The 12,971-nt window shown below is 64.6% G+C and overlaps 1 protein-coding gene and 1 long non-coding RNA gene across 2 annotated transcripts; both read left to right on the plus strand.

Annotated features, from left to right (window-relative positions):
- Positions 1 to 172: 172 nt before the first annotated feature.
- Positions 173 to 7,359, plus strand: LOC137459857 (ubiquitin carboxyl-terminal hydrolase 36-like). Its single transcript, XM_068170569.1, has 14 exons — positions 173 to 434; positions 505 to 726; positions 1,418 to 1,528; positions 2,400 to 2,502; positions 3,088 to 3,155; positions 3,318 to 3,388; positions 3,751 to 3,833; positions 4,145 to 4,256; positions 4,557 to 4,697; positions 5,000 to 5,103; positions 5,391 to 5,478; positions 5,769 to 6,068; positions 6,435 to 6,560; positions 7,111 to 7,359. The coding sequence occupies exons 1-14, from the start codon at positions 173 to 175 to the stop codon at positions 7,357 to 7,359; spliced, it is 2,040 nt and encodes a 679-aa protein (XP_068026670.1).
- A 449-nt stretch (positions 7,360 to 7,808) lies between these two features.
- Positions 7,809 to 10,551, plus strand: LOC137459861 (uncharacterized). The gene is made up of 3 exons (XR_010992536.1): positions 7,809 to 7,960; positions 8,790 to 9,382; positions 10,471 to 10,551. It is a non-coding gene; the product is annotated as an uncharacterized lncRNA (long non-coding RNA).
- Positions 10,552 to 12,971: the final 2,420 nt, after the last annotated feature.

Consider the following 12,971-nt stretch of genomic DNA (forward strand, 5'->3'; position numbering starts at 1 on the left):
CCCCCCTTGGCACTGCAACCAATCAGCAGCGCCGCTCCGCCTCAGCCTGTTGCCTGGACACCGAGCGCGAGGGACACGAGGAGGAGGAGGAGGAGAAGAAGGAGGAGGAGGAGGAGGAGGAAGGAGTTCAGTGGCCAGGGACAGCTGAGTCGAGGCCAGCGAGCGTGGCGCCATGGTGCACAGCATGCGGAGGATGAAGGAGCTGGAGGAGGGGCTGGCGCCGGCAGCCAAGAGGCGCCGGCTGGGGCTGGGTGAGGAAGGGGCTCCGGGCTGGCCGCTGGCTGCCTCGCCCAAGGAGCTGTGGCAGCAGGAGGCAGAGTCTGAGCGTGCCGGTCGTGGCAAGGGGGATCAGCCCGGGGGGAAGCAGCTGGAGCCCTGGGTCGAGGCTGGCAGCCACGGCGGCAGCCCCAAGGAGGAGCTGACCAGCAAGCAGGGTAGGTAGAGAGGGCCGAGGGGGCCGCTGGTGCTCCTCAGCCCTGTGGCTCAGCGCCCCTCTCCCTGCAGGCGGTGAGCGAGCCCCAGCAGCAGGAGGGGACGGGGTCCCCGTGCCCCAGCAGCTGCCCTTCCCCGTGGGGCGCCTGTCCCTGCGGTGGGAGCGGCTCTGCGGGGTCGGCGCTGGGCTGCACAACCTGGGGCGCAGCTGCTTCCTCAACGCCACGCTGCAGTGCCTGAGCCACACGGCGCCGCTCGCCAACTACCTGCTCTCCGAGGAGCACGGCCGCAGCTGTGAGTGGGGAGCCTGGGCCGGGCGGCTGGCGGTGCCAGGCTGGCAGTGCCAGGGTGCCCGTGGGGAGCGGGAGCTGCCTGCCTGTCCTGCGCTCGGCACCTCTGCAGGTGGCCCTGGCAGGGGCTGCGAGTGTTGGGCTGTGCCCTCTCTGTCCCTGCTGCCCCTGTCTCCACCAGAGGCTCTTCCTGTCTTCTCCTGGCCCTAGCGGTGCTCCCCAGCTCTGCAGCCTGGCACCGGCGAGGTGCTGCCTCTGCTGGCTGCAGCCAGGGCAGGGCAGGAGGCTGCCTGCGGGCAGCAGCTGCTGTGGGAGGCTCGGAGCTGGGAGCAGGGGGAGCTCTCAGGGCTCACAGCCCTGTCTGTAGGGCTCTGCTGGGACCTGCCCCTCAGGGCCAACCTGTGCCCTCCTCCGGAGAGTGCCTGTGGCTGTTTCCATCCCCATGGACGCTCTCTCCTCTGGGGGGGGGGGAGGGCTGTTGCAGTGGTACTGTGAGTGGGATGGCATCAGCCAGGGTGAGGTCTGCTGGCCCCTGTGTACCCAGGATGCCCAAGAGCTGTGCTGCAGCACAGAGCTCCTAGGGACCGCTGAGCGTGGCTGAGCACTGTTGGAAGAGAGATCCCTGCAGCCTCTGTCCTGCCTCCATCTCTCCTGGCTTTGTCCTTGACGTCCTGTCCTCTGCTCTGCTGCTCCAGGTCGCCAAGAAGGCTTCTGCATGCTGTGCCTGATGCAGGACCACGTGGGGCAGGCGTTTGCCAGCAGTGGGCAGGCCATAAAGCCGGTGTCCTTCATCCGGAACCTCAAGAGTAAGGGAGGCTGCCCTGCCCTGCCCTGCCCTGCCCTGCCCTGCCCTGCCCTGCCCTGCCCTGCCTTGCCCTGCCCTGCCCTGCCCTGCCTTGCCCTGCCCTGCCCTGCCCTGCCTTGCCCTGCCCTGCCCTGCCCTGCCCTGCCTTGCCCTGCCCTGCCCTGCCTTGCCCTGCCCTGCCCTGCCTTGCCCTGCCCTGCCCTGCCCTGCCCTGCCCTGCCCTGCCTTGCCCTGCCCTGCCCTGCCCTGCCCTGCCCTGCCCTGCCCTGCCCTGCATTGCCCTGCCCTGCATTGCTCTTCCCTTCCCTGCCCTTCCCTGCCCTGCCCTGCCTTGCCCTGCCTTGCCCTGCCCTGCCCTGCCCTGCATTGCCCTGCCCTGCATTGCTCTTCCCTGCCCTGCCCTGCCCTGCCTTGCCCTGCCCTGCCGTGCACTGCCCTGCCCTGCCTTGCCCTGCCCTGCCGTGCACTGCCCTGCCCTGCCTTGCCCTACCCTGCCCTGCCCTACACTGCCCTGCCCTGCTTTACTCTTCCCTGCCCTGCCCTGCCTTGCCCTGTCCTGCCCTGCCCTGTCCTGCCCTGCCCTGCCCTGCCCTGCCCTGCCTTGCCCTGCCCTGCACTGCCCTGCCCTGCCCTGCCCTGCAGCAGGGACTGATGCTGGAGCAGCAGCTGTGGGCTGGGAGCAGCTCTTGGCAGACAGCTCTCCTGAGGTGACTCAGGGAGCCTGCCAGGGGCTGGGGGCTCCGTGGGCTGCGGGGGGCTCCTCCCGTGGCCGTGAGTCTGACAGCAGGTTTGGGCTGCGGGGGAGCAGGGAGGGAGGGAGGAGCTGCATCTGTTGCAGCAGATGCTGAGGCTGGCTGCTGCCCCTCCTGCAGACATTGCCCAGCACCTCTGCTTGCGGCAGCAGCAGGATGCCCACGAGTTCCTGCGCTACAGCATCGACGCCATGCAGCAGGCCTGCAGGAACGGCTGTGCCCAGTATGTGTGGCCCTCCTGCCCTGTGCCCTCACCAGTGCCCCGTGCCCGTGGGAGGGCTGACCCTGTGCCCCAGGCTGAACTGCCAGAGGGAGGCACTGAGTGCAGGGGCCGCACTGGATGGCCCAGCTCTCTGCCCCTCTGTGCCACAGTCCCCCTTCTCCCGGCTCCTCTGCCCCAGCCTAGCTGTGGCCCTCTCCCCCGCTCCTGAGGCTGCTGTGGGTCTGGATCCTGTGCCAGCTGCCCGGGAACCCGGGGTGCAGCTGGCTCAGGTGCAGCTCTGTGGCTGTGGGTGAGCAGCTTTCCTCTGGGCCCTGCGCTGCCTCAGTCTGCAGCGCACAGCTCTGAGCTGCGGCCAGCAGCTTCTGCTCCTTCTGGAGGAAGGTGCCCCTGGGAGCCTGGTGCCAGCCCTGGAGCTGTGGCCCTGGGAGAGCAGCCTGGCAGAGGCTGCGACTTCCCTCTGCCTCTGGAGCTCTGCAGCCTGTGTGCTGGGCAGAACGCAGCGGGGGGAGCTGTGCTGAGGACACGGGGAGGGGGCCCTCGGGCGTGGGGGAGGGGCGGTGTAAGCCCTGCTGCTCCTGTGCCTAGGTTGGATGGCCAGAGCCAGGCCCCGACGCTGGTTCAGCAGATCTTCGGCGGCTCCCTGCGGTCCCGTGGTGAGTGTTGGCTGCCAGCTCCTGGCCTGGGCCTCTCAGGGCTGCCCGGCAGGAGGAATCATTTGGGAGCACTGCTGAGCGTGTGCAGAAGATGCCCAGCTGCAGCTGCTGGGGTGGGTGCAGGGCCATGGCAGGCTGCGCTCAGTGCTCTTTCTCTGGCAGTGACGTGCTTGGAGTGCAAGAGCACCTCGGACAGCTACGAGCCTTGCCTGGACCTGGCGCTGGAGATCGGGGTAGGGCGGCAGGGTGGGGGCTGGGGAGGAGCTCTGCTCTCCTGGGGCTGTTCCTGCAGCTGCAGCATCGCTGCCCTCAGGGCTCCTGAGCCTGCCGGTGCCAAGGCACAGCCCAGGCAAGAGGGAAGCCGCTGCCTTGTTGAGCTGCCTGCTGTGTCTGGCAGGGCAGTGCCCGGTGCCTGGGCGTGAGGCTGTGTGGTGCTGGGGCCCCTGCAGCTGCCCCTCGTGGTGCTGGGCGCTGCCAGCTGGTGGGGCTGAGGGGTTTGCTGCAGCCTGTGGCCCTGTGCCCACGCTGGGTGTGCTCTCTCGGGGCCGTGGCGTGGACAGCCACTGGTGACCTGAGCTCTGCTCTGTCCTTGCAGGAGGCCAGGAGCGTGGTGCAGGCGCTGGGGCAGTTTGTGCAGGCAGAGCTGCTGTGCGGGGAGAACGCCTACAAGTGTGGCAGGTGAGGCTGGGGGCTGCGGGCGGCCGGGGGGCGCTGTGCTGGGGCAAGCAGGTGTGCCCCCTGCTGGCTGCGGGAGGGCTCGACTGCCTGCTCCGCGGCTCAGCCCTGAGGGCCGTGGCCGTGGAAGCCTGCCGCGAAGGCTGCCTCCTGTGGTGAGGAGGAGCTGGGCCGGCAGCCGTGGCCGTGAGCAGGGGCCCTGGAGCAGCGGCTGCTGTCAGCAGGGTCAGTGCCAAGGGCTTTGCTGCCCGGCCAGGGCTGGCAGGCAGCTGGCTGGCAGAGCAGCTTGAAGAGCTGGAGCTCTGCCTGTGCAGGTGCCAGCAGGAGGTGTCGGCCAGCAAACGCTTCAGCATCCACCGAGCCCCCAACGTCCTCACGGTGGCACTGAAGCGCTTTGCCCCCTATGCCGCAGGGAAGATCACCAAGGTGAGCGCTTGGCAGCCCAGGGCTGAGGCTCTCTCCTGGCCCCAGGTGCTGCTGCCCAGAGCAGGCCGGGAGGTGCTGCTGTGGCCAGCGGGAGCTGTGCCGCGCTCCTGCAGCCCTTCCCCCGCTGTGCGCTGCAGGCGGAGTTCGGCTCCTCCTGCCGCCTTCCTCAGCACCCCCTCTGCACCAGGAGGCTGAGTGCCCTTCTCTGGAGAGGTGGCCCTGCTGGGAGAGCTGTGCTGCTCTTGCCCCAGCACAGAAGCCATGGCCTGTGCAGGCTGCTGAGCCCTCCTGTCTCTGCAGGAGGTGCGGTACCCCATGCTGCTGAACCTCCGCCCCTACATGTCTGTGCGGCGCAGGGACCCCGTCCTGTACAGCCTCTATGCGGTGCTGCTGCACTCTGGGCACAGCTGCCACGCAGGGCACTACTACTGCTACGTGAAGGTGAGCCCAGGAGCTGTGGTGCCACCCCCTCAGGGCTGGGGGGTGCTGGGGGGTCCCTGTAGGCCCAGCAAGGAGGGTGCTCAGCAGATGTGCGTGGTGGGGAGCACTGGCTGCGGGGTACAGGCTGTGCTGTGCCGCAGGAGGGGGGAAGGTTCAGCTCTGGCAGAGCCCCCTGGCCTGCCCTGGGCCTCCTCTGCCTCGTGGGGAGAGGAGCTGTGCCCACGGGCGCTGCTCCTGCTGCTCCTGCTGCCAGGAAGGTGCCTGGGCACAGCCCAGCCCTGCTCTCTCTTCTGCTGCTGCAGGCCAGCGATGGGCAGTGGTATCGAGCGGACGACGAGCGGGTCGGCTCCGCAGCCCCCCAAGAGGTCCTGCAGCAGCAGCAGGCCTACCTGCTGTTCTACCAGAGGTGAGTGTCTGCTGCCTGCTGGCCCCTCTGCCCCCTGCTCCCAGCACTTGGCACAGGGCTGGCACAGGGCTGGCTGCGGGCAGGAGCTTGGCCCGGGTACCCCAATGCCCTGTGCATGCCCTGGCTGGGAGGAGGGTGGCAGGGAGGGGCCCAGCCCCTTGTCACGGTTTCACTCTCCCTCAAGAGCACCTCATGCCCTCAGAGCTTTGGCTCCTCTTTCTCCTCTGCATCTCTGAGAGAGGCTCAGCCCCTGGCAGCTCATGCCAGCCCTTCTCTGCCTTCCCCAGGATCCCCAGCCTCAGGAAGAGCTGGCAGGGGCCCATTGCCAAGGCTGCCTCCAGCCTGCCCGGCCGCACTGGCAGCGTCCCAGAGGAGGTCAGGAAAGCTGCGGGCAGGGGGCTCCTGTCTTCAGCAGGGGTGGGCCAGGGGAGCCCTGGAGGCTGCTCTTGGCCAGTGCTCCTGGGTGCTGGGAGCTGCTGCCCCTCTCTCTGCTCTGCCAGGGCAGGGGGGCTGCAGCCTGGCAGGGAGGCAGGCGCAGGGCAGGAGGGTTTGCAGGAGGCATCCTGCAGAGCCAAGGCCTGTGTGGGGCTGGGGAGGGCTGGGGAGGGCAGGGTCTCCGTGTCCTTGGCTCCTGGACTTGTCACTGAACTGCTGTCCCTGTCTAGAGAGCAGAGCTGCTGCCAGGGAAGCAGCTGCCTGGGCTGGAGGAGGTGGGAGGCCCTGTAGCCCACAGCGCCTTTGGGATGGGGTCGGAGCTGCTGAGCGGAACCAGCCTGCCAGAGCTGCCTGCTGAGTGCCCAGCAGCCAGGAGAGAGGTGCCAGCTGTGTGCCAGGATTATTGGGCACAGCTGCAGGGCCTGACACGCAGCAGCAAGTCCTACATCAGCAAGCTGACCGTCCTGGCCCAGCAGAAGGTGGCCTTTGCCAGCAGCATTGCCGCCCTGGTGGAGGCACAAGCGGCCAAGGTTTGGAAGTTCCCCTGCCTGCTGCTCCTAGCTGTGCTGCTGGGGGGAGCAGCTGGAGCCAGCGGGCTGGGGGGGGCTGGAGGGCGAGGAGGGCCTGGGGAGATGTCCTGCTGTGAGGCAGGAGAGGGGCAGAGCAGGGCAGCAGGGGGCCGAGGGCTGCTTTCCAGCCTGCCCAGAAGCCTGGGGGTTAAAAGCTGTCTGCAAGCCTGTCCCAGGGGCTGGTTTGGCCTGCACGAGCAAACCTCAGTGTTCCAACCCTGCTGAAGTGCTGGCTCTGAGGTGTCTGAGCCTGGCAATCCCTGGGTTTGCAATGCTTCAGAGGTGCTTTGGTTGTCTCAACTCCTCCCTCTCTTCTCACGATTCCAGGCTCCTCCAGCACAGAAGCTCCCTGCTCTCTACCTGCTGGACTCCATCATCAAGAACGTGGGAGGAGCATACCTGCAGGCTTTTGCCCCAAACCTGGTGGAAACCTTTCTCTCTGTCTTTGAGAAGGTCTCTGCACTTCAGAAGAGTTCTGTAGGCCAAAGCTGTGGCTGGGCAGTGAGTCCTGTGCCCAGGGGTGGCTTTGCTTGGGTGGTGAAGCACACCAAGTGCTTGGCTTTTCTGCATCTCTGTCCTGGCTCTGCACTGAGGGCCATGGTCCCTGCTGGTGGTTTGAAGCAATCAAGTGGGCCCTGAGCCTCCAAGGAGGTTGGATCTGTGTCTCCCAGATGGGTCTGAGGGTGCAGCTGAGCTGAAGCAGAGCTGGCTGAATTGGAAGTGCTAGCCCTGCTCTGGCATCTGGTGGGGCAAAGTCCTTCAGGGGCTGGAGAGCTGAGCACAAGCCCCTGGGCTCATTGCTTGCCTCAGAGGCTGTTGCCTGATTCCCTTGGCATGGGAGTGTGAGCTGCACTGCTGAGAGCTGCTGCACACCAGGCCAGTGTGTTGAGATGCCAAGTGCTGAGAGCAACAGGACAGCCATGCAGCCTTCCTTCTGGCAGCAAAGCTGCAGGCTGTGTGTGGCAGGAGCTGAGGGAGCCCTGGGGTGGTTTTGTTGCTGCAGGGGGACACAGAGACTCGCAAGAGTTTATTCCTCTTGCGCTCGACGTGGGACAGGGTTTTCCCCCTGGAGAAGCTGCATGCCCTGGATGTCAGAGTCAAGTCACTAGATCCTGCTTGGCCAGTGAAACCTCTGCCTGCAGCTGGGAGTGCTGCTGGCAGCCCTGTGAGCCCTCAGCCTGCAGCTCCCTCGGTCAGTGTGTGTGCCTGCTGTACGGACAGAGGGTCCCAGAGCAGCCATCCTTGTCTGTAGGCTGCTGGGTGAGAGTGCAGTGCCTCAGGAGTGCAGGGCCTGGGCTGTGGAGGCAGGGCAGAGGCACTCCTGAATGCAGAGCACTGGGGGGGGGCTTGCTTTGCCTATGTCAAACCTGTGCTCTGGAGGGTGGCCATGGAGGAACTGCTGTTAGGCGACGTCCCCCTGTCACAGCAGCAAATTGGAGTGGGGGCAAAGGTTTCAAATGAGTTTGGTTCCATTGTGCCTGAAGAGTGCAGCTCCTAACAGCTGCAGAGAGTGAGCTCCAGTGCTGGAGGGTGGCAGCAGGGAAGGGAGCTGGAGTGAGCTGAGCATGGGGGCCGTGGGGGTGTTAGGTTGAGGCTGGGGCTGGGTGACCTTGTCCTAAGCAAAGCAGCTCCAGGGCTCCCTGGCTCCCTCAGGATGTGCAGTGTCACAGGTTCTGTCCTGTTTCCAGCCAGAGGAATGCACTGCCCCTGCCTGTGCCAGGGCTGCTGCCTCTGCTCCTCCAGCACAGCCTTTGAGCCAGGAGCAGCTGCTGAGGCAGCAAGTGCTTGAGAAGGAAAAGGAGCTGCTGGAGCTGCGGCAGAAGCTCTCAGAGCTGGAGCAGGCCCAAGCACAGGTGAGCAGGACAGGTGGGGACACTTTGCTGGGGGGGGCTCAGGCTCTTGGGGACAGAACTTGGCTGTGCTGGGAGCTGCCAGCCCTCAGCTGGTGCTGCTGCCTGGGAAGCAGAGCTCTGTGAGGAGTGGAGCAGTGCCAGTTCATCTGGGGAGCTTGGGCAGGACGTGGTGACCTCAAAACTAAGACTTGCACTCAAAAGGGAGGCAAAAAAAGGTCCTGAGTTTCCCTCCCCAATGATCCCTGCCTGTGATCCTCCTCTTCCAGCCCTTCTTGTGGCTCACAGCAAGCCAGGCTTCCTCAAAGCTCTGCTCTGTGGAAGGACAAGGAGGCCTGGCTGCTGGCAATCAAGTCCATTGCTCCTCAGGCCAGGCTGGTTGGATGCCAGCCTCTGAAGATGGCAGCTAAGCTGCAGGGCTTTGCCTTTGCCATTGAAAGTTTGCTGTGCTGGCAGCTGGAGGCAAAGCCAAGCACCTCAGAAGGGCCACAAGAGGGAAAGTGTCTCAGGGGCTGGGCAGCTGAGTGGCCTTGAGCAGGAGGGCTGGGGAGAAGCAGGAAGGCTGCAGTGAGGCCCTGTGTGAAGGGCCACAGCTTGCAGTGCTGCTCTGGAGCCCTGATTCTGCACTGGGCTTGGATTGGATCTTTTGTAAGGGGGCTCCATGGCTGCAGTGCTGGTGATGAGCAGTGCAGGGCTCCTTAGCAGGGCAGGGGCTGAGCCTCACAGCTTTCAAGACACTTCTGGTGGTGGCTTTGGTTTGCAGAGAGGATCTGAGCAGCTCAGAGTCAGAGCTGTGCCAGGCAGCCCAGTGGTGGATTTGTCTGTCTTGCAGGCTGCCTCTCTGGGTGTTCAGCAAGGATCATCTCCTGCAGCTCCAGCTCCAGCCCCTGCTGAGCAGCACAGGGCTGCCACAGCTCATCTGGCAGCTAAAGGCCCTGCTCAGCCTGCTGTGCAAGCTGAGGAGAAGCAACCCTGCCCAAGTCCTCCCCAGCGTGCTGCCCCCCAGGCAAGGGACAGCACAAAGGTGTCTGGAGTCAGCAAGCAGCAAGCAAGGCTGAAAAGACATCTTGAGGATAAGGCAGAGGGCGAAGAGAAGGAGGGGAAGAAAAGGAGGAGCTGCAGGGAGAAGGAAGCCAAAGCAGAAGCCGAGACATGCAGAGGCAGAGCAGCAGGCAGCAGAGGCAAAGGGCTGAGTGGTGCTGCTCACAGAGCCTCAGAAGAAGGCTTAGAAGTTAGTCTCCTCCTTCAGCAACTCCTCAAATTAGAGAGCTGCCTCAGATAGCCCTGAGCAGGCTGAGGGGGCAGGGGGCAGGCCAGTGGCCAGAGCCGGCGGAGATTGCCCAGAGAGCAGAGTCTGGGAGGAGCTGCAGGAGCCAAGGGCAGGAAGAGAGCCAAGGAGGCTCCCTACAGCCTCAGCACTCAGAGGTGAGGAGCTCAGCATCCTGCTCTGCTCTTCAGGCCAGGCTTTGCTTGGCCCTGGCTGCTTTCTAGGCTGGGATCTCTTGCCCTTGAGGGTTGTCAAGGCCTGGTGCAGGCTGCCCAGGGCAGTGGTGGAGTCCCCATCCCTGGGGGGTTGGTGTGGTGCTGAGGGCCATGGTTTGGGGGTGCCCTGGCAATGGGAGCATGGTTGGACTGGAGCTGAAAGAGCTCTTCCAGCCAGAAAGGTTCTCTGCTTCTGCTGGCTCTTCAGGCTCTTGGGCTTGGGCAGGAAGTGCTGGCTGCCTCCTTGGAGAGGTGTCAAACTCCTCCTGGGGCAGGAGAAGCCAAGAGCAGGCCCCAGGAGAAGTGTCAGCCTCAGCAGGCCCTTGAGGAGGAAGTGGGGAGCCAAGGTGACCTCCAAATGCTGCCCACAGCCTTGGCTCAGCAGAGCTGATGCTGAGGCAGAGCCTTGCTGACAGTGCCCTGGGGCTGTGTTGTCTCTGCCTGCAGCAGAGCTTTGCTTTGTGCCTGGGGCTGCCCTTGGCTCCTGGGCAGCCTGCTGTGCTCTCTGGGTGCTGCTGTGGTGCTGCAGCCCTGCAGTGAGCACTGGAGCTGGCTGGAGCTTGTAGAAAGGATCCAAGTGCTGCTCCAGCTGACAAGTGAGATGAGCAGAGGCTGCCCTTGGCTCTTCTGCCGGGGTGGGACCCCCTGTGCCCCCAGGGGGGATCCCCTGTGCCCCCGGGGCAGACACTGGCCCAGAGTCCAGGTCCCTGTGAGCCTGAAGAGGAAGCCCAGGATGTTTAAGTGGGCAGTCAGTTCCTGTTGCTCCTTGATTCCTCCAAGCCCCTTGGCTGACCTCCTCAGACCTCCAGCATGTTTGACACTGAGGGTGGTGAGAGCCTGGCCCCAGTTGCCCAGGGAGGGGTAGGTGCCCCACTGCTGGCACCACTTCAGGTCAGGTTGCTTGGGGCTCAGAGCTCCCTGCTGTGCCTGCAGCTGTTCTGCTGAGTGCTGCTGCTTGGGCTGGCTGCCCTTGGAAGCTCCCTTCCCACCTCAAGGCCTCAAGGAGTCATCCAATGGAACTCTCCCCCCAGGCTGTGAGGCCAGGCTGCCTCTGCACATCCAAGGGGAAGGCCGAGGGCCCTGGCTCTGCTTCAGCCTTGAGCAGCTGGACCCTGGGCAGCTGTTGGTTGGCTCCAGCAACAGCTCTGAGGTGAGCAGCAGGGGCTGGCAGGGCTTGGGGGGAAGTCCCACTGTGGAGACAGGCTGGGGAAGAGAAGGCTCCAGGGAGAGCTCAGAGCAGCCTTCCAGGAGCTGTGGGAGCTCCAGGAGAGCTGGGGAGGGACTTTGGCCAAGGGCTGGGAGGGGGGATGAGAGGGAATGAGGTGAAGCTTGGGGAGGGCAGCTTGAGCCTGGAGCTTAGGAAGAGTCTTTAGAGTGAGAGTAGGGAGAGCCTGGCACAGGCTGCCCAGGGAGGCTGTGGCTGCCCCCTCCCTGGAAGTGTTCAGGGCCAGGCTGGATGAGGCCTGGAGCAGCCTGGGCTGGTGGGAGGGGTCTCTGCCTCTGGTGGGGGTTGGAACTGGATGAGCTGGAAGGTCCCTTCCAACCAAGCCATTCCAGGATCCATTCTATGAAGTCCTGGCTGCTTGGCATCAAACCCCCAAAGGCTGAACTTCCCTTTGGCTTCTGCCAAGCAGCAGCAGGCAGCATCCTCTGCCTTTGCCAGCTGTCAGCTTGTGCTGCTCTGGGCTGGACCTGCAGGCCAAAAGCCCAAATGGAAGCTGATGGAGATTCCCTCCCCCTCTCCCTTGGCTGGGAAGGTCAAGCAAATCAGGCAGGAGAAAGGAGAGGTAAGCTCAGGACAGCAAATGCTCTGGAATCTGTTGGGCAGAAGAAAAGGTCCTTGTTCCACTCTCTTTGTGTAGATCTCAGTCCCAGGGCAGGTTCCAAAGGGATAGGGTGAAGGGCAGGGGGCAAAGCATCCAAAGGCAGCCCCAGCTGGCACTGGACTCCCTTGGTGCCAGTGGCTGCAGCTCTTCAGGAGGTGTGGATGCAGCAGGGAGCAGCAGGGGGGGGATGCAGCAGCCCTGGGGAGCCTTCTGTGCAGCAGTGGCTGTGCAGGGGAAAGAGAGAGCAGGAGCAGAGCTCTGCCCTGCCTAGCAAGGCTTGCTGGGCAGGGAGGGGCAGTGGCATAGAGCCCCTTGGAGCCAGGGGCCCCCTCCTCCTGGGAGGGGGAAAGCCAAGTCTCTCTCTGCCCAGCCAGAGCAGCTGGGGCTGGGCTCTTTTCAGCCCCCATCAAGGGGGGTGTAACCCTGCAGGGAGGTGCTTGGGCAGGACACAAATCAGCCTCCTGGAAGGAAAGAAGGTTCCTCAGGGCTTGCCATGGGATGTCTTGCAGGTGATCCTGCACAACAAAGGAGCCATCCATGCCTCCTGCAGCTGCAGCTCTGGGCTCCTGCTTCAGCTCCTGCCCCTGCCAGGGCCTCCTTTGGCCAGATGAGTTCCAACTCCTGCAGGTCTGCTTCTGTCCCCCTGTCCTGGGGCACTTGAGAGAGGAGTTGAGGTGCAGTGTGGAAGGATCCCTGAGCCTGGGCCCTTGGCTGTCAGGTGAGAGGCTGAGTGCAGCCCCCTGTGCTGTGAGAGCAGCTTTGCAGCCTGCCAGCAGCAGTGCAAGCTGCAGGCTCTGCAGTGCTCTGCAGCCAAGCCAAGGCCTCCTCTGCTGTGTCCCCCCAGGGGCTGTGTCTCTGCACCCCCTCTGCGCTTCCATGTCCCTTGCCTGCGCTTCGGGGACGGCTCCTGGGGTGAGTGTGGCCTGGCCTTGGAGCACAGCCCGAGGGCTCTGCAGCCCCAGAGTGCAGCCTCAGAGCCTCCAGCACTGGTGGCCCTCCAGAGCAGCCTGCAGGAGGTTCCAGCAGGGCTGCAGGCTGCCTGGGCAGGGCTTTGCCATCCTGAGGGCACAGAGGCCCAAAGGACTGGCAGAGCAGGGTCTTGTGGGGTCCCTGATGGTCTGATCAGCCCCAGGCTGCCAGTCCTTGGCAGCAGGATGGCTGTGAGAGCCCCAGCAGGGCCCAGGGGCTGGGACTGCAGGAGCAGGGAGCTGAAGCTCTGGCCTAGCCCATAGCTGCTGGGGGTCAATGTTGCCAGGCCTGGAGACCATTTCCCCCTGAGCTGCAGGGTGAGATGTTGCTTGGTGCTGGGAGGGCCACTGGCTGTCACTGCCAGGGAATGTGGCCAAGAAAGAGCTCTGCCTCAGGCCCTGGTGTGCTCAGAGCCCTGGCTCCTTCTCCTTGCCCAGCAGAGGCCCAGCTCTGCTGCCTGAGCACTGAGCTGCAGGTTCTGCTGCTTCAGCTCAGGCTCCCAGAAGGCTTTTCCCTGAGGGGCTCTCAGCTCTGCCTGGGAAGCCAGTTCTGGGCTGACTGAAGAGCTGTGCTCAGCCTGGCCAGGATGCCTCTCTGTTTTCCTCCTGCTGAGGGACTTGGCTAAGAGAAGTGCTGGTCCTTGCTGAGCTGCAGCCTCCCCTCCCTCCATCCCTGCCCTGTCTCTTGGCTTCCTTGTGAGCAGACAGAGCCAGAGGGATGCCAGCAGGCAGCGGCCT

Source organism: Melanerpes formicivorus, unplaced genomic scaffold (genome assembly GCF_026170545.1).
Source record: "Melanerpes formicivorus ecotype bairdi unplaced genomic scaffold, bMelFor1.0.p_v2 SCAF_426, whole genome shotgun sequence".
NCBI classification, from domain to species: Eukaryota; Metazoa; Chordata; class Aves; order Piciformes; family Picidae; genus Melanerpes; species Melanerpes formicivorus.

Coding starts and splice junctions, on each gene's coding strand:
- LOC137459857 (XM_068170569.1), top strand. CDS start 173: ATGGTGCACAGCATGCGGAGGATGAAGGAGCTGGAGGAGGGGCTGGCG. Junction 5,479..5,768: donor CTGGCAGCGTCCCAGAGGAG/GTCAGGAAAGCT, acceptor GTCCCTGTCTAG/AGAGCAGAGCTGCTGCCAGG. Junction 6,069..6,434: donor TGGAGGCACAAGCGGCCAAG/GTTTGGAAGTTC, acceptor TCACGATTCCAG/GCTCCTCCAGCACAGAAGCT.